Below are 21,252 nucleotides of genomic sequence, written 5' to 3' on the forward strand. Positions count from 1 at the left end.
CTGGTTTAACTGAAGGACCTCTAAGCCCCTGGCCACCTCCCCCACCTCCTCCGACCTCCTGCTTGCTGGTAATCCATATCACACACACACACACACACACACACCAATTTCTATCATATATATTAGAAAGATATGTGTGGAGGTATTCCCATCCAGTATTGTACCATGTAATATGATTTGGCCTGAGCATATTATGTCCAGGTAGTGTCATTCTGTATCAAACGTACTGTCATTCTGTATCAAACACCAGTTACTGAAAAACACCAGAATATGGTTGTCATTGGATTCATCAAATTGATTGGGTCCTATATGAACATGTTGGCGCGGCGTTATCCTTGGTATAAGTGCATCCTCCACAAGTGCTGAGTCACCTGTCCTCCCTTCCTCCCACAAACCCAGAGGTCAGGGCTTTGTGTGAAGGATGAGATTTGATACTGTATGATATGCTGAGAGCATTGGAATACATCTCCCTTCTGACAACCATTGCCCCACAAATAACTTCAATCTGCCACTTGCAGCAAAATCCGCACTCCATTTATTTTTGCAATGAGCCATACATTTGTTTCAATGTTTTGATGTTTGGGCCTGTGTGACCTACTGTATGTTGGTGAAAATAGAGATCCGAACAGACACTTTGCCCAGTGCTCATCCTGTCCTGTAATCTCTCACCCCCTCAGACCCAGGGTGCCAACTAATCCCTGCCCCAGACTCCCTGTGTCGTCACTAGCCTTTTGGCCTCTTCACAGCAGATGGAGTTCCTTGTGGCCTAGATACGATTGCCTAAAACCAAGAACCTGAAATTATATAACAATAAGATATGACAATGAGATAATGACATTCTGATCCATTGACATTATTGGGTTTGGTAGCATTGGTGTGCAATACCTTGAGTCTTATATAAGTCCATTGTACAGTATTGAGGTCAAGTGTATTCATAGAAGAAATGGATGGAGCTTCATGGAGCAATAACACATAGTAGACCTATAGAATGCCTAGATTCATATCATCCTATAGGAGGAGGATTCTACACATTTGCCTCACATGGGCCCAAATTCATAATCAGGGGATGAGGTGGCGAGAGGCAGACAGAAACAATTTCCATTTGGCTATTAGAAGGTGAATAATGATATCCTTTGTGTGGGAGCTATTCAGGGACCAATGAAATGTGGGACAGAGATTTGCATTGCTGTGAACTGTTGTTTTTAATTAACCGCGAGGTTGCCGGGAACCAGTCCTAGAGTTGGCAAACAGTGTAGCGATCCTTGTTGTCTCACTAATTGCAAGACATTCTTTGCTTTGATCCACTGACCCATTTCTTAGGCTTTTGTTTTCTGATTGGTTTAAGAGTGGTGGAAAACTAAAGGGGAAGACAACTCAAAATACTAATCTCATAGTCCCCCTTTTGAATTTCCAAACAAATAAAAAATATTAGTGTAGTCTGTGTTGCTTTGCAGAGGCTGTGTAGTGTGATTATGTAAGCTAAGAGAGGCTACACACAACCTGACCTCTCACGCAATGACAAGTGAAATACAGACGGATTGGAATTCCTTGCCAACAGAATGTGGCCTGAGTATTACTTCCTGAAGACTGGACCCTAGAAATAATCTGAAAAATATTATGTGAAATTACAGAATATTGATAGCGTTACATACTTTATATGACCAAAAAAAGAAACTCTTTATATACAGTGACTTCGGAAAGTATTCAGACTCCTTGACTTTTTACACATTTTTGTAGGTTACAGCCTTATTAAAAAAAAATATGTAGTTGTTTTTTTTACTCATCAATCTACACACAATACCCCATAATGACAAGACAACAACAGGTATAAAACGGAAATATCAAATTTACATAAGTATTCAGACCCTTTACTCAGTCTTCTTGGGTATGACGCTACAAGCTTGGCACACCTGTATTTGGGGAGTTTCTCCCATTCTCCTCTGCAGATCCTCTCAAGCTCTGTCAGGTTGGATGGGGAGCGTTGCTGCACAGCTATTTTCAGTTCTCTCCAGAGATGTTCAATCGGGTTCAAGTCCGGGCTCTGGCTGGGCCACTCAAGGACATTCAGAGACTTGTCCCGAAGCAACTCTTGGCTGTGTGCTTAGGGTCAATGTCCTGTTGAAAGTTGAAGCTTTGCCCCAGTCTGTGGTCTTGAGTGCTCTGGTGCAGGTTTTCATCAAGGATCTCTCTGTACTTTGCTCCGTTCATCTTTGCCTCGATCCTGACTAGTCTCCCAGTCCCTGCCACTGAAAAACATCCCCACAGCATGATGCTGCCACCATCATGCTTCACCGCAGGGATGGTGCCAGGTTTCCTCGAGAAGTGACACTTGGCATTCAGGCCAAAAAGTTCAATCTTGGTTTTGCCAAACTCCAAGCGGGCTGTCATGTGCCTTTTACTGAGGAGTGGCTTCCATATGGCCATTCTACCACAAAGGCCTGATTGGTGGAGTGCTGCAGAGATGGTTGTCCTTCTGAAAGTTTCTCCCATCTCCACAGAGGAACTCTAGAGCTCTATCAGAGTGACCATCGGGTTCTTAGTCACCTTCCTGACTAAGGCTCTTTTCCCCCGATTACTCAGTTTGGCCAGCTCTAGGAAGAGTCTTGGTGTTTCCAAACTTCTTCCATTTAAGAATGATGGAGGCCACTGTGTTCTTGGGGACCTTCAATACTGCAGAAATGTTCTGGAACCCTTCCTCAGATCTCTGCCTCAACATAATCCTGTCTCCGAACTCTACGGACAATTCCTTCGACCTCATGGCATGGTTTTTGCGTTGACATGCACGGTAATCTGTGGGACCTTATATAGACAGGTGTGTGCCTTTCCAAATCATGTCCAATCAATTGAATTTACAACAGGTGAACGCCAATCAAGTTGTAGAAATGTCTCAAGGATGATCAATGGAAACAGGATGCACCTAAGCTCAATTTGGAGTCTCATAGTAAAGGGTCTGAATACTTATGTAAATACGTTTTTTTCCCCGTCTTTATAATACATTTGCAAAAAAAATGAAAACTTGTTTTCGCTTTGTCATGATAGGGTATTGTGTGTAGATTGCCGAGGATTTAAAAAATATATACACTGCTCAAAAAAATAAAGGGAACACTTAAACAACACAATGTAACTCCAAGTCAATCACACTTCTGTGAAATCAAACTGTCCACTTAGGAAGCAACACTGATTGACAATAAATTTCACATGCTGTTGTGCAAATGGAATAGACAACAGGTTGAAATTATAGGCAATTAGCAAGACATCCCCCAATAAAGGAGTGGTTCTGCAGGTGGGGACCACAGACCACTTCTCAGTTCCTATGCTTCCTGGCTGATGTTTTGGTCACTTTTGAATGCTGGCGGTGCTTTCACTCTAGTGGTAGCATGAGACGGAGTCTACAACCCACACAAGTGGCTCAGATAGTGCAGCTCATCCAGGATGGCACATCAATGCGAGCTGTGGCAAGAAGGTTTGCTGTGTCTGTCAGCGTAGTGTCCAGAGCATGGAGGCGCTACCAGGAGACAGGCCAGTACATCAGGAGACGTGGAGGAGGCCGTAGGAGGGCAATGACCCAGCAGCAGGACCGCTACCTCCGCCTTTGTGCAAGGAGGAGCACTGCCAGAGCCCTGCAAAATGACCTCCAGCAGGCCACAAATGTGCATGTGTCTGCTCAAACGGTCAGAAACAGACTCCATGAGGGTGGTATGAGGGCACGATGTCCACAGGTGGGGGTTGTGCTTACAGCCCAACACCGTGCAGGACGTTTGGCATTTGCCAGAGAACACCAAGATTGGCAAATTCATCACTGGCGTCCTGTGCTCTTCACAGATGAAAGCAGGTTCACACTGAACACGTGACAGATGCGACAGAGTCTGGAGACGCCGTGGAGAACGTTCTGCTGCCTGCAACATCCTCCAGCATGACCGCTTTGGCGGTGGGTCAGTCATGGTGTGGGGTGGCATTTCTTTGGGGGGCCGCACAGCCCTCCATGTGCCCGACAGAGGTAGCCTGACTGCCATTAGGTACCGAGATGAGATCCTCAGACCCCTTGTGAGACCATATGCTGGTGCGGTTGGCCCTGGGTTCCTCCTAATGCAAGACGATGCTAGACCTCATGTGGCTGGAGTGTGTCAGCAGTTCCTGCAAGAGGAAGGCATTGATGCTATGGACTGGCCTGCCCGTTCCCCAGACCTGAATCCAATTGAGCACATCTGGGACATCATGTCTCGCTCCATCCACCAACGCCACGTTGCACCACAGACTGTCCAGGAGTTTGCGGATGCTTTAGTCCAGGTCTGCGAGGAGATCCCTCAGGAGACCATACGCCACCTCATCAGGAGCATGCCCAGGCGTTGTAGGGAGGTCATACAGGCACGTGGAGGCCACACACACTACTGAGGCTCATTTTGACTTGTTTTAAGGACATTACATCAAAGTTGGATCAGCCTGTAGTGTGGTTTTCCACTTTAATTTTGAGTGTGACTCCAAATCCAGACCTCCATGGGTTGATCAATTTGATTTCCATTGATAATTTTTGTGTGATTTTGTTGTCAGCACATTCAACTATGTAAAGAAAAAAGTATTTAATAAGAATATTTAATTCATTCAGATCTAGGATGTGTTATTTTAGTGTTCCCTTTATTTTTGGGGGCAGTGTATAATTTAGGCTGTAAATTAAGGTCACAACAACCCGTTTGTAGAGCATGGCGCATTGGTTTAGCCCAACTGAAGCATAATCTAATGGCAAGACTCCCACCCTGTGGTTGTACTATGTTATTACACTTTGTAGGGTTATGCTCAGCCCGATGACCTCAAAAACACCTGTGGTCCATCAGGCCTACATGAAGAACATAAAAAAACAAACCATAAAATAGTACGTTAACATGTCATGCTCAATAGTAAAAAACAGTAGGAGTTAGGAGAGACACTTTTTAAATGGTTCAGTATAACGTTGAAATACATTGCTGTGTTAGTGCTCCCCACGAATTGGGAAGAGGCGATGCAATGTTCCATCCCCGCCTCTTGAAGTGGGTGTCGGAGGCAACGACGGATTGTGAGATGTGATCAATGTCTGCTCTCGGTGGTGGCTGAAGGTTTGTGGAGTGTCTGGACTGAAACGCTTCTTTCTTAGAGGCCTACCGGATTAGTAGCTCACCTGGCTAACTTGTAGACAGACACCTGTTCAGTACGGATGTGCTTCTAATGCTGCGTTAATGTCATGTCGGACTGATCGGAGAAATTACTTGTCAAATTCGGAGGAACGACTTGGAGCGTTGACGTGCTCGGGGCTCGGAAGGTACGCAAGAACCATTCTCACGATTGACAGCAGAAATCGTGTTGACCGCATAAACCATGTTTGTTGCCATTTTCAGTGGTGTATGATGTTGGAAAGATCGCAGTCCAGACATCATACCATCATATACGTGCATTTTTCCCAGTAGGAAGGATATATTTAGAGTCCCCGACATGATTTGAACGCGGCATAACTAACCCATTGTTTTATGTCAGATGGCGTCACTCCAATGCAACGCTTGCCCCTCAACCGATATCTTGCTGCGTTCAAGACAACTCAGAACTCGGAAACTTAGAAATGTCCGACTTGGAAACACGTGGAAAGATGAGCTCAGAGTTTACCAATTGGAAAGTATCCGAAAAAATCAACCAATATCAAGCTCTGCGCAAAAAAACAGACCCACATTTTAATTCAGAAGTTCAGAGTTTCCGAGTTGTCTTGAAAGTACCATTTGTGCATGTGAACTCAACACTCTATCTGATATAAGACTATGCTTCTAACCTTCTTGTCGTATTCAAGACAAGTTGCCTCGGAACTCGGAAACTCCCTACATTTCTGACTTGGAAACTCGTGAGGTTCGAGTTTCCCAATTGGAAAGTGTCAGAATCAACCAATAGGAAGTGCAACACAAAAAAATGTACTCATATTTTAACTATGAGTTTCTGAGTTGTCTTGAACTTGGCATCTGTTTCAGTGCTCTAATATATGCAGTGTTTTATTTACATGTCATGATATGTAAAATCTTCCAAATTAGCTAAGCACCCTGGCCTGCTGCGTTGACAGGATTGGTGACAGATAAGCCCGTGTCTGGACATGTACAATTGCCATCGGCTCCTTAGCAAAGGATCGAAAGGTTGTAACTGCATTAGAGAGTCCTGCCATGCCAAAGAGGTGCTATCCATTAATCTATTTTCTGAAGAAAAGTCCCACCCAACATTATACTGCCTCTACTCCAGTACCTAAATCAGGACCCGTAGACAGCACCACAGCCTTCCGAAAGAGCCTGTGACCTAACAACAGCAGGTCAGGCCAACCTAGCTCTGTTTACCCCCCCACTCTATGGGGCCAAGGCCTATACTAACTTACCTCCCATTCTTTTCTTAATGGGATTGCCTATATACTGTCTACTGTGTCTCTAAACAACCAACAGGGATATTATTGGACTCTGTCTACAACAGAGCATATCATATGGTTACATGGATGAAGTTTGTTTTCAATAAAACAATGTATCTGTATAAATGAGAGTGGGGGAAGCAAGGCTTTTTCATAGTCTTTTTCATCTTCTTTTGGCATCCATCCAGCCTATGACTTGGCTGGGGGAGGCGGTAGACATTTTACGCTTTCCAAGAATATATTTTTTTATTTCCTTTCCGTGACAAACAGGCTCAGAGAAAGATGGAGTGATGAACAGAGAGAAATAATCAATGAGTAATAATCAGATCTGATTTCGACAGAGTTGCACTGACACACACACACACACACACACACACACACACACACACACACACACACACACACACACACACACACATACAATCTCTCTCTCTCTCTCTCTCTTTATTTTCATCACTCCCAACACACCTTAATGCCTACAGAAACTTGGTGACATTTATGCACCCACGGGGTTGTGACCGTTATTTGAGAGTATAGCTCCAGAGTGTCTGTCTGTGTGTACACACAGGGAAGATACACTGAGTGTACAAAACATTAGGAACACCTGCTCTTTCCATGATATAGACTGACCAGGTGAATCCAAGTGAAAGCTATGATCACTTATTTATGTCACCACTTCAATCAGTGTAGATGAAGGGGAGGAGACAGGTTAAATAATATTTTTTTTAGCCAATTGAGACATGGATTGTGTATGTGTGCTATTCAGAGGGTAAAGAGTCAAGACAAAATATTTAAGTGGCTTTGAACGGGGTATGGCAGTAGGTGCCAGGTGCAACGGTTTGAGTGTGTCAAGAACTGCAAAGCTGCTGGGTTTTTCACACTCAACAGTTTGACATGTGTATCAAGAATGGTCCACCACCCAAAGGACATCCAGCCATCTTGTCACAATTGTGAGAAGCATTGGAGTCAACATGAGCCAGCATCCCTGTGTAATGTTTTCGACACCTTGTAGAGTCCATGCCCCAACAAATTGAGGCTGTGGGGGTGTAACTCAACATTTGGAAGGTGTTCCTAATGTTTTGTACACTCAACGTAGCTTGCATGAGACAGTATGCAGACAGATTCATGTTTGTATTACGAGCAGTCTCTGCACTCAATCTCGTCTCCTGTAGATGGATTGGATGGGAGCGTCCTCTCGTAAGGCCCTGTTTGTCCCATAACTCTACCTTTACATTGACACCCCAGAGTGAACGGATAAATACACCACACTGACCTACCACTCTTCCTTGTCTGCAGCGCTGCCTTCTCCGCAGCGCGACCAGCCGTATGCATGCTGATCACACTTTGTTTTGGCATTCATCATCATTCAGTGTTGTAGACGAGGGGCAGGCTGTAACCACTGTTAATGAAAAAACCTTGAGAAAGACTTGTTTCTGATGGAACACCCCTGTGACCTATGTTCAGAGGGTCAGTGGGGTATTACCACTTCTAAGCCTGTTACTGCAGCAGGGTACTGTTTTTCTCACGCCGTCACACGCTCTCTAACAGATTCACACACTGACCCTCTGCTTCTATTTAATAGGCTTAGTTGGACAGGAACAGAGTGTGAGTGTAAAGCCTGCATGTATGTGTGTGACTGTGACAAATAGGTGTCAAGGAGACCATAACTCCAGCTGTCTCTGTGGTCATCAAATCAACAGAGAAGTAGTACATTCTATATACATGCTGTGCATGACATCCATTCTGATCGCCATGTTTCACTCACAGTGCCTGCAGAGCCACTTGGCAATAGTGCTAAACATTGTTTTCTACTCCACAGTGACACACACACTCACACACAAACACTGCACTAAGACTTTAATCTATCTCAGTTTGCTCTCTGAAAACACTTTCTTCTAATGACGTTTGCTGTGTCTGTCTTTGTTGTTGCCTGTTATCTCTGGTATATTGTGTACTGCATTCTGCCTGAGCTAAGTAACTATGAATTATATATGAAAAGGAGTTTCTCTTCAGAAGTTGGCTTAAAAGAGTGACAGAAAAACCTCTCTCATAAGTAAAGTTGTTTCTTTTTTTTTACCAGAATGTCCCATTGAGTAAAAAAAAATTAAGATTGTAAGACCCAACATGAACAGGGCAAATCCTGCCTTGAAATTCCCTGTCAGTCAGGAACAAGGACTAATTTACCTGGATCTCTAATACAGTTATCTGGCACATATGGGTTTACGGTTACCGTCTGCTGTTCTCTCAGTTACAGTAAAAAGAGTCTGATCCAGGAGAATATCTATCTACCCAAAAGAAAGTAGCCATGCCACGGTCATAAGGCCATGCTGCCCCCTAGTCCCTGGCTGGTTGGTTGTGAGCCATTTGAGATGTGTGTGTGTGTGTGTGTGTGTGTGTGTGTGTGTGTGTGTGTGTGTGTGTGTGCGCCTGTGTCTGTGTTTTTGACCAATCATCTTAGAGTGGCTGTCCCTAACAGTGGGTGATGACTGTGGTGCTGATCAGAGCTTACAGTAATGGCATCCTGCTGGGCTCATTCATTGGTTTAGCAGAGGGGACTCACCTCCTGACTCAGACACAGACACGCTGACCACACGGATTACCCACCATGCCTTCTGTCATCATCTAGTAATGACGTCATCTTGTTAGTGCTCGGGTGGGGGATCTTCTTAATGCTTGGGTGGGGGGACATGTGTGTGAGAGAGAGAGAAAGAGAAAGACAGGCAGGCAGGCAGGCAGGCAGGCAGGCAGGCAGGCAGGCAGGCAGACAGACAGACAGACAGACAGACAGACAGACAGACAGACAGACAGACAGACAGACAGACAGACAGACAGACAGACAGACAGAGAATAGATAGGATACTGTTTACTGTGACTTTGATTTGTTAGTTAGTGACTCTATGATGGGGCAGTGTGTCACCTGCAATTGCATAATACAAAGCAGGCCAATCCAGATCTGACTGTACCACCATGAACAATAACTGAAAGACTGCCTGAAGACTGGTTTACATTAAACTGCTTGATCCTTTTATTGCCTCATGGATTTCCTATGTAAAATATATTGTCAGTCACTTCTCACTGGGAAAAGGCCAGCATGGGTCCACTCAGTGCTGTTAAAATAGGTGCGACAACTTTGCTGCACTGTCACATGTCACCACTTGGTGGCAGTGGCACAGTTGGGTTTTATTACAGTGAAGCTGGTCTTGTTTACCAGACTCATGTCCCTCCACAGCGGCTGTGGTATGAAACTATAGTTCACCACCTCTTCAAAATGTAATAAAATGAAACTACTCATTAGGAATAATGGGATTGAGTATAGAACAGTCTGGTCTAAGGTTACAGTGTTTTGGGAAAGGCAAGGAAAAGAGAAACAAGGAAACTGATGTTCCTATGGGAATGTCAATGGATGGTTCAGAGAGGAAGAGGGAAAAATAACTGCCAACATCAGTTGTGTTTTTATCTCTGTTTATTCTCCTCTCCTCCCTCTCATCCCCTCGTTTATGTGATGTTTACACTCCTCATGCCTTGGCATTGGAACAAGCCCCTTGTGTGGCTGAATGTGTTCTCTGAAGTCCAGAGCCACGTCTGTTGCCTCTTAATGATGATCCTCTGGGGATTCTTTCCACGCAGGCGGTGTGTGTGTGTGTGTGTGTGTGTGTGTGTGTGTGTGTGTGTGTGTGTGTGTGTGTGTGTGTGTGTGTGTGTGTGTGTGTGTGTGTGGAAACTGTGACCCACTTCTTTGGCATCCGTCTGCTCACTCTGCCATAAAGGCCTGATTGGTGGAGTGCTTCAGAGATGGTTGTCCTTCTGGAAAGTTCTCCCATCTCCACGGGGGAAGTCTGGAGCTCTATCAGAGTGACCATCGGGTTCTTGGTCACTCCCCTGACCAAGGCCCTTGATCAGGCGGCCAGCGCTAGAAAGAGTCTTGGTGGTTCCAAACATCTTCCATTTAAGAATGATGGAGGCCAATGTGTTCATGGGCCCTTCAGTACTGCCAAAATTTGTTGGTACTCTTCACCAGATCTGTGCCTCGACACAATCCTGTCTTGGAGCTCTACAGAGACTAATTTGACTTCATGGCTTGGTTTTTGCTCTGACATTCACTTTCAACTGTGGGACCTTATATAGACATGTGTGTGCCTTTCCAAATCATGACCAATCAATTGAATTTACCACAGGTGGACTCCAATCAAGATGTAGAAACATCGCAAGGATGATCAATGGAAACAGGATGCACCTGAGCTCAATTTCGATTCTCACAGCAAAGGGTCTGAATACTTAAATAAGGTATTTCTGCTTTTCTAAAAAACAGTTTTTGTCATTACGGGTTATTGTGTGTAGATTGATGAAGTAAAATGTGTATTTAATCCATTTTAGAATAAGGCTGTAATGTTACAAAATGTGGAAAAAGTCAAAGGGTCTGAATACTTTCTGAATGTACTGTATGCCCACCATGTAACAGCGTTCTTCGTTTGTAGAAAGAGAGGACCGAAATGCAGCGTGGTGGTTACTCATGATCTTTAATGAAGGATCGCGATACATGAAATAACTGATACAAAATAACAAACGGAACGTGAAACCTAATTACAGCCTATCTGGTGAACACTACACAGAGACAGGAACAATCACCCACGAAATACAAAGTGAAACCCAGGCTACCTAAATACGGTTCCCAATCCGAGACAACGAGAATCACCTGACTCACCAGGCAGCCAAGCCTATACAACACCCCTACTCAGCCGCGATCCCAAATACTACAAACCCCAATAGGAAAATACAATAACCCCATGTCACACCCTGGCCTAAACAAATAATTAAAGAAAACACAAAATACTAAGACCAAGGCGTGACACACCAGGCTTTTACCTGCCGTGCAGGGCATCTTGCAGGGTCTATCAGTCAGACGAGTTAAAGCAACAAGGAGCAATAATCAATACAGTACCTGCAGTATGTCTGAAGGCACCACAGGAGTAGAGATGCCTGAAGATTTCACTGAGTGGAGTGGATGAGGTGCTACAGGGTTTGGGTGAGGGACTGGCTTCCTGATAATGGCTTACCCTGATTGTGTTGTGAGTGTTTGTCTCTGTTAGGTGGATGTTGGCTGGATAGAATTAGAACATAAAGAGCAGCCATCAGCATTAGGAAAGCGTGCCAGCCAGCCAGAAAGCCCTGATGGTTGCTATTTAATCAAATGAATCAAAGCCTGCTTACCACAGCCTTTCTCCATGATTTTGCATTATGAGCACAATGTACTAATTCAAGTGGCATCACAATTCTATGTGGAGAAGTAATCTGTTGAATACATTTAAATTGGTTACAGCATATTTGTTTGGACGGGATGGTCTAGCTAGACTGTGTGTGTGTGTGTGTGTGTGTGTGTGTGTGTGTGTGTGTGTGTGTGTGTGTGTGTGTGTGTGTGTGTGTGTGTGTGTGTGTGTGTGTGTGTGGTGCAGTGTTGCTCTGTGGGCTGGCTATGTCTGGGCTGAGGGTGAGGTCATCATTGCGTGGGCCATACACTCGGACCGACCATATGTTACATGAAAACAGCGTGAAAGTCCTAATCCTTGATCGCAAAGCATTACGCAACCTCTCTCTGCCAAACGGCAACCCATCTGTCCCTCATCATCATCCCAAGCAAACAAATATGATGGGAGGAACTCATTATAGTAGATCTGTAGATCTATCCAATGGCCAACTGTCCAAGAGCAAACATTGGCCATTGTTTGTGCTCCTTCTTTTCACTCAGGTCATGCACTGTCTGACTGTCTGTTTCAGTTTGTTCACAAATGTTGAGGGCACCAAACCACGAGTAAAACATTCTCTCCACTCAAGCATTTTTCTGATGGAGAGAAACATTTAAAAGTTTCAGCTCCCAGCCCTCTAGTCGTTCATGCTAATTTATTATGCAAAAAGTGGATGACAAATGTTTGAGATCTAACCTGTTTGCTGCACATAGGCCGATTGATCAATAACCAGGACCTAACGATATTGGAAATGGGCCAGGAATGATCAGTCGTACCTAGGGGGGTTAAATTCTGGATATGCCATGCATGATAAAGATGATCCATGCTTGATCAACAGCGGGTCAGTAGACTTACTGGATTCCATTTGCATGGTCTCCTGATTTGAGCTTTTGAGACCAACATACACCATGAACAGATATTGCGAAAGGATAAATATATACAGTACCAGTCAAACGTTTGGACACACCTACTCTTTCCAGGGTTTTTCTTTTTTTTTTACTATTTTCTACATTGTAGAATAATAGTGAAGACATCAAAACTATGAATTAACACATATGGAATCATGTAGTAACCTAAAATATATTTTATATTTGAAATTCTTCTCCACCCTTTGCCTTGATGACAGCTTTGCACACTCTTGGCATTCTCTCAACCAGCTTCATGAGGAAGTCACCTGGAATGCATTTATATAAACAGGTGTGCCTTGTTAAAATTTAATTTTTGGAATTTCGTTCCTTCTTAATGCGTTTTAACTACTCAGTTGTATTGTGACAATGTAGGGGTGGTATACAGAAGATAGCCCTATTTGGTAAAATACCAAGTCCATATTATGGCAAGAACAGCTCAAATAAGCAAAAAGACATGACAGTCAATCAATCGGGAAAATTTTAAGAACTTTGAAAGTTTCTACACGTGCAGTCGCAAAACCACTAAGTGCTATTATGAAACTGGCTCTAATGAGGACCACCACAGGAAGGAGACCCAAAGTTACCTCTGCTGCAGAGAATTAGTTCATTAGTTACCAGCCTCAGAAATTGCAGTCAAAATAAATGCTTCACAGAGTTCAAGTCAAATCAAATCAAATCAAATTTATTTATACAGCCCTTCGTACATCAGCTGATATCTCAAAGTGCTGTACAGAAACCCAGCCTAAAACCCCAAACAGCAAACAATGCAGGTGTAAAAGCACGGTGGCTAGGAAAAACTCCATAGAAAGGCCAAAACCTAGGAAGAAACCTAGAGAGGAACCAGGCTATGTGGGGTGGCCAGTCCTCTTCTGGCTGTGCCGGGTAGAGATTATAACAGAACATGACCAAGATGTTCAAATGTTCATAAATGACCAGCATGGTCGAATAATAATAAGGCAGAACAGTTGAAACTGGAGCAGCAGCACAGTCAGGTGGACTGGGGACAGCAAGGAGTCATCATGTCAGGTAGTCCTGGGGCACGGTCCTAGGGCTCAGGTCCTCAGAGAGAGAGAAAGAAAGAGAGAATTAGAGAGAGCATATGTGGGGTGGCCAGTCCTCTTCTGGCTGTGCCGGGTGGAGATTATAACAGGACGTGGCCAAGATGTTCAAATGTTCATAAATGACCAGCATGGTTGAATAATAGTAAGGCAGAACAGTTGAAACTGGAGCAGCAGCATGGCCAGGTGGACTGGGGACAGCAAGGAGTCATCATGTCAGGTAGTCCTGGGACATGGTCCTAGGGCCCAGGCCAGTTGAAACTGGAGCAGCAGCATGGCCAGGTGGACTGGGGACAGCAAGGAGTCATCATGTCAGGTAGTCCTGGGGCATGGTCCTAGGGCTCAGGTCCTCCGAGAGAGAGAAAGAAAGAGAGAAGGAGAGAATTAGAGAACGCACACTTAGATTCACACAGGACACCGAATAGGACAAACTGACCCTAGCCCCCCGACACATAAACTACTGCAGCATAAATACTGGAGGCTGAGACAGGAGGGGTCAGGAGACACTGTGGCCCCATCCGAGGACACCCCCGGACAGGGCCAAACAGGAAGGATATAACCCCACCCACTTTGCCAAAGCACAGCCCCCACACCACTAGAGGGATATCTTCAACCACCAACTTACCATCCTGAGACAAGGCCGAGTATAGCCCATACTGGAGGCTGAGACAGGAGGGGTCAGGAGACACTGTGGCCCCATCCGAGGACACCCCCGGACAGGGCCAAACAGGAAGGATATAACCCCACCCACTTTGCCAAAGCACAGCCCCCACACCACTAGAGGGATATCTTCAACCACCAACTTACCATCCTGAGACAAGATCTCTGCCACGGCACAACCCAAGGGGGGCGCCAACCCAGACAGGCTGACCACAACAGTGAATCAACCCACCCAGGTGACGCACCCCCCCCAGGGACGGCATGAAAGAGCCCCAGTAAGCCAGTGACTCAGCCCCCGTAACAGGGTTAGAGGCAGAGAATCCCAGTGGAAAGAGGGGAACCGGCCAGGCAGAGACAGCAAGGGCGGTTCGTTGCTCCAGAGCCTTTCCGTTCACCTTCCCACTCCTGGGCCAGACTACACTCAATCATATGACCCACTGAAGAGATGAGTCTTCAGTAAAGACTTAAAGGTTGAGACCGAGTTTGCATCTCTGACATGGGTAGGCAGACCGTTCCATAAAAATGGAGATCTATAGGAGAAAGCCCTGCCTCCAGCTGTTTGCTTAGAAATTCTAGGGACAATTAGGAGGCCTGCGTCTTGTGACCATAGCGTACGTGTAGGTATGTACGGCAGGACCAAATCAGAGAGATAGGTAGGAGCAAGCCCATGTAATGCTTTGTAGGTTAGCAGTAAAACCTTGAAATCAGCCCTTGCTTTGACAGGAAGCCAGTGTAGAGAGGCTAGCACTGGAGTAATATGATCAAATTTTTTGGTTCTAGTCAGGATTCTAGCAGCCGTATTTAGCACTGACTGAAGTTTATTTAGTGCTTTATCCGGGTAGCCGGAAAATAGAGCATTGCAGTAGTCTAACCTAGAAGTGACAAAAGCATGGATTAATTTTTCTGCATCATTTTTGGACAGAAAGTTTCTGATTTTTGCAATGTAACGTAGATGGAAAAAAGCTGTCCTCGAAATGGTCTTGATATGTTCTTCAAAAGAGAGATCAGGGTCCAGAGTAACGCCGAGGTCCTTCACAGTTTTATTTGAGACGACTGTACAACCATTAAGATTAATTGTCAGATTCAACAGAAGATCTCTTTGTTTCTTGGGACCTAGAACAAGCATCTCTGTTTTGTCCGAGTTTAATAGTAGAAAGTTTGCAGCCATCCACTTCCTTATGTCTGAAACACATGCTTCTAGCGAGGGCAATTTTGGGGCTTCACCATGTTTCATTGAAATGTACAGCTGTGTGTCATCCGCATAGCAGTGAAAGTTTACATTATGTTTTCGAATAACATCCCCAAGAGGTAAAATATATAGTGAAAACAATAGTGGTCCTAAAACAGAACCTTGAGGAACACCGACATTTACAGTTGATTTAACAGACACATCTCATTTACAGTTGAAGTAACAGACACATCTCAACATCAACTTTTCAGAGGAGACTACGTGAATCAGACCTTCATGGTCGAATTGCTGCAAAGAAATCACTACTAAAGGACACCAATAATAATAAGAAACTTGCTTGGGCCAAGAAACACAAGCGATGGAAATCTGTCCTTTGGTCTGATGAATCCAAATGTGAGATTTTTGGTTCCAACCGCTGTGTCTTTGTGAGACGCAGAGTAGGTGAACAGATGATCTTTGCACGTGTTGTTCCCAAGGCGAACCATGGAGGAGGAGGTGTGATGGTGCTTTGCTGGTGACACTGTGACTTATTTAGAATTCAAGGCACACCTAACCAACATGGCTAACACAGCATTCTGCAGCAATACGCCATCCCATCTGGTTTGTGCTTAGTGGGACTATCATTTATTTTTCAACAGGACAATGACCCAACACACCTCCAGGTTGTGTTAGGGCTATTTTACCAAGAAGGAGAGTGATGTAGTGCTGCATCAGATGACCTGGCCTCCACAATCACCTGACCTCAACCCAATTGAGATGATTTGGAATGAGTTGGACCGCAGAGTGAAGGAAAAACAGCCAACAAGTGCTCAGCATATATGGGAACTCCATCAAGACTGTTGAAAAAGCTTTCCAGGTGAAGCTGGTTGAGAGAATGCCAAGACTGTGCAAAGCTGTCAAGGCAAAGGGTGGCTACTTTGAAAAATCTCAAATATATTTAGTTTTGTTTAACACTTTTTTGGTTACTACATGATTCCATTTGTGTTATTTCATAGTTTCAATGTTTTCTCTATTATTCTACAATGTAGAAAATAGTACAAATAAAGAAAAACCCTTGAATGAGTAGGTGTGTCCAAACTTTTGAGTGGTACTGCATATCGTATACAATGTACAACATTTTGATTGTAAAGCTCGTAAAAAATAATGACAATGCAATGGCTCGCAGTAAAACTATCTAAACGCTAAGGCACTCATTCGTAGCCTACGTGGCGCTGTCCATGGTCCTGAATGACCAGTATGGCCGTTCACAAGCATGCGGTTCTCATCGTTGCCCAACAATGAAGTAGTTCACCCCATATTATCCTTTTTATCCCCCCCATTTACCTGTGGCGAGGGGAGAGGGATGTTAAATTCATCACACTGGCCCGGTTGCGGATTGCGCGTGGAGGAGGGGCGTGAGGGAATCCCGGGCACGGAAGGGTTACAGATATCGCGCTATTGTCGTCCGTTATCAAAGGAAGTGAAGGTGGAATAATGAATGGACCGCGATATCCAGCCAGGGAGAAGAACATTCTCTCGAATGTTTAAAGTTTGAGCGGAACGACGATGTGTTTTGTTATGTCATGGACTGTTATTGCCTTGGGAGTCCAAAGAAGTGGATGGATTCCTGGGCGAACCAGCGACAATGTCAACGGGACTAACTGAGCTCGAGGAAGCATCTTTGTCACGCACCGTTGTTCAAGCAGCATCAACCGCAAAATGAACATTCTGGTGTATTGTGAACATTTAATGCTGTAGATGTAACTTATTTTAGACACCGCCAAAGAATTGGTGCAGTAGACTATATTGCAAGTGAAGTCTCTAAAGACATTGTTGGTGGTGCACAAAGATGCTCTAAAAACAACCGGAAGAAGTGAAGGTGACAGTCGACTATCAACATGGGGATTTATGAGTCATTGACTTAATCATTTAATTAACCTATAGGCTACAGCGGAATAACTTTATTTTAGAGACGTAAAAGCCCGAAGACCCTGCTCTTTTCAGATGCTACGGGACATCCTGGCATTTGGTGGTTTTCAAGCGGTTCCTCAACGTGACACTACACGCGCACTGTGAGCTTTGGCTCGAAGTGAGCAACGCCGCCGTCTCGGCTGTGTTATTTGAGTGAGAACCGGACAGCCAGTGGATGCCGCAGAGTTGTTTGGGTCGAAACCGAAACAAGTGAAGGGTCAGGGGGCTGTTTTGGGGAATTCCCCATCCGACTGCGCCTTATTACAACATGGATGACTCGGGGATAATTCGGCGTCGGAGGCTGCAGGTGAGGTCCGGGTGTAATGTGTTTGATAGTATCTCTAATTGACAGTTAGTTCCATGTAGGCTACACTCATGTCAATAGAAATCGTACAGAATGTGCCATTGAGTTGAGATTATGTTCAATACAATTTTTAGGTTAATATGTTAATAACCAATTACCCACACACAACATCCTTTTTAGAGCATGTGTTATAACAACTGTGTTATGCATTTATGACTTCATATGCTCAGCTGCAGAAATCTTGATTTAATGTATTTCAGCAGAGGTCATATTCATAAGATACTTGGCGACTCTATGTCTATAATGCCATTCAAGGTAATATCTCCATAATGAAAATGTACCGCCATGCATATTGATATAACATGTTCATATTACTGAAGCCGACGTGTTCATCCATTATGAAGTAGCCTGGTTAAGTACGGGTCACCCCTCCCCCTTGGAACGTGATTCAGTCAAGTGAACTGAGCTGAGCGGTCAGCCAGGCGGGCAGGCAGGCAGAGTGCCTTAGGGCCTGATTAGGGCTGGGCAGTATAGGGATGAAGAGGAGGGAAGATAGAGAGCTGGGAATGGAGAGACTGGGGTTGACCATCAGTTTCTTTATTGTGCTGGGAAAATCCACCTCATGGCATCGTCAACTCTCTCAATTCCATCATGTGTGGTGGGGTCTGTGTCGGTGCACATATGCTTGACTTCACAGTATTTTATTTTTTATTTTACCTTTATTTTACCAGGCAATTCAATTAAGAACAAATCATTAATTACAATGATGGCCTGGCAAGAGGCAAATGGCAATGTAAGACAAAATGGACAACACAGACAGAAGACACTGGCAACAGCACAAACACAACAGCAAACAAACAGTGGATGTGTGTGTGAAGTAAAACATAGGGCAAAGCAAACTAGTGACATCGGGTGACAACTAGAAACATCTACATGTCTCAACAACAAGCATGAGTCATGAATGTGCATAAGGAAGATGTGTGTGTATGCCAGTGTGCTTCTCTCTGTGTGTTTATGAGGATGGATAGTGTCTGGATGACCATCCTTCAGATACATCCAACAGCTCATCTCCCTGGAGTCTCATCATCCCAGCCACTCTCACAACCGTTAGTGTCTGTTTAAAATTCCCCTTCTGGCGCATCTCTCATCTCTCTGCGCCATATGGTGACACACCCCACTCCCACAGAGGGCAGGTCAAAGGCCAGCCCCATAATGCACTGCTTCAACATGACTAACATGAAACAAACATCTTTGTATCTGCTCCACACTATCCCTCCAGCCTCCACACACACACACACACACACACATGTATATACATGTACAGTATGTACAATAGCATACAGGGGAAGGACCGACCTGAATAATGTGTGGGTTATTGAGGATTGTGTGCCAGCCAGTGGGGATGACATGACACTTCCATACTACAGTTTCACCCTCCTCCCCAGCCACTTTCCATCTGTCAGACATGGGACGGTAAGCCAATCACTGACACTGACTGAGGTGATGAGTAGGCCCCTTGTCTAGGTTCTGATCAGCCCCCCAGACTCACTTTCTCACCATTGTCCTTCGTGTGTCCACGAAATGATGGGGCCAGCAGTGGTGTAGCTGTGGGCAGGGAGTCCAGCCGGTACTGTTTCATTACAGCCAGGGCCATTTCTCCTCCGGCTCAGACAGGAGGAGCTGAAGGGCATGACGTCAGACGACCATTTATAGTGCTGCTGTTTCTCCTATCTCATGGCAGGGTCCGGCAGCAGCATTATTCTCTGCCTGCCTCTGTCTGATCCTCATGGCTGGCTGGTGTCTTAGCCAGCCCATCTCATTATCAGAGAGCTTCACAGAGATTCCTGCCAGGAAGTGGTCTGGGGGAAGATAATTAAAGTAGCCATATTGCTGATATTGAGGTGTTGTACAAAAGCTGAAGAACATACGTACATTCAGGTACTTTTTGCAGGTTCTGGAGTTCTAGGTGAATTTATGTTTAATAGAAAGGAAAACACTGCCCACTGCTGCTCATGCTCCCAGGGGATTTTATTACAATAACGTTTCGACCATTAGGTCTTCATCAGCATCCATATCCCAGCTGGGGGGGTGGAAGGTTCTATATACAGGGCTTTCAGAATGCATTCAGACCCCTTGACTTTTTCCACATTTAAATCGTTTTCCCCCCTTATCAATCTACACACAATACCCCATAATGGCAAAGCAAAAACAGGTTTTTTGAAATGGTTGCTAATTTATTAAAAATGAAAAACAGAAATATCATATTTACACAAGTATTCAGACCCTTTACTCAGTACTTGTTGAATCACCTTTGGCAGTGATTACAACCTAAAGTTTTCTTGGGTATGACGCTACAATCTTGCCACACCTGTATTTGGTGTGCTCTGTCAGGTTGGATGGAGAACGTTGCTGCACTGCTATTTTCAGGTCTCTCCAGAGATGTTAGATCGGGTTCAAGTCCTGGCTCTGGCTGGGCCACTCAAGGACATTCAAAGACTTGTTCCAAAGTTATACTTTTTTTTGCAAATGTATGTTAAAAAACCCAGAAATACATTATTTACATAAGTCTTCAGACCCTTTGCTTTGAGTCTCAAAATTGAGCTCAGGTGCATCCTGTTTCCATTGGTCATCCTTGAGATGTTTCTACAACTTGATTGGAGTCGAGCTGTGGTAAATTCAATTGATTGGACATGATTTGGAAAGGCACATACCTGCATATATAAGGTCCCACAGATGACAGTGAATGTCAGAGGAAAAAATCAAGCCATGAGTTCAAAGGAATTGTACGTAGAGCTCCGAGACAGGATTGTGTCGAGACACAGATCTGGCGAAGGGTACCAACACATTTCTGCAGCATTGAAGGTCCCCAAGAACACAGTGGCCTCCATCATCCTTAAATGGAAGAAGTTTGGAACCACCAAGACTTTCTAGAGCTGGCCACCCGGCCAAACTGAGCAATCGGGGGAGAAGGGCCTTGGTCAGGGAGGTGACCAAGAACCCGATGGTCACTCTGACAGAGCTCCAGCGTTCCTCTGTGGAGATGGGAGAACCTTCCAGAAGGACAACCATCTCTGCAGTACTCCCTCAATCAGGCCATCATGGTAGAGTGACCATACGGAAGCCACTCCTTAGTGAAAGGCATATGGCAGCCCTCTTGAAGTTTGCCAAAAGGCACCTAAAAGCTTTCAGGCCATGAGAAACAAGATTTTCTGGTCTGATGAAACCAAGCTGGAACTCTTTGGCCTGAGTGCCATGGGTCATGTCGAGCAAACCTGTCCCCATCCCTATGGTGAAGCAGGGTGGTGGCTGCATCATGCTGTGGGGATGTTTTTCAGCGGCTGGGACTGGGAGACTAGTCAGGATCGAGGGAAAGATCAACGGAGCAAAGTACAGAGAGAGATCCTTGATGAAAACCTGCTCCAGAGCGCTCAGGAACTTTGAGGTGAAGGTTCACCTTCCAACAGGACAACGACCCTAAGCAAACAGCCAAGTCAATGCAGGAGTGGCTTTGGGACAAGTCTCTGAATGTCCTTGGCTGATCCA

General features: G+C 44.8%; 1 protein-coding gene across 1 annotated transcript in view; it reads left to right on the plus strand.

The window, feature by feature from the left end:
• The first annotated feature begins 16,914 nt into the window (after positions 1-16,914).
• Positions 16,915-21,252, plus strand: part of LOC115110604 (microtubule-associated serine/threonine-protein kinase 1-like) — a 66,111-nt gene continuing 61,773 nt past the window's right edge. The window contains exon 1 of the mRNA XM_029636406.2: positions 16,915-17,712. Within this exon, the coding sequence (XP_029492266.2) occupies positions 17,674-17,712 (39 nt within the window). The 5' untranslated portion in view covers positions 16,915-17,673. The remainder of the gene's footprint in view (positions 17,713-21,252) is intronic.

The sequence above is a fragment of the Oncorhynchus nerka genome, linkage group LG26 (genome assembly GCF_034236695.1).
Source record: "Oncorhynchus nerka isolate Pitt River linkage group LG26, Oner_Uvic_2.0, whole genome shotgun sequence".
In the NCBI taxonomy this organism is placed as follows: domain Eukaryota; kingdom Metazoa; phylum Chordata; class Actinopteri; order Salmoniformes; family Salmonidae; genus Oncorhynchus; species Oncorhynchus nerka.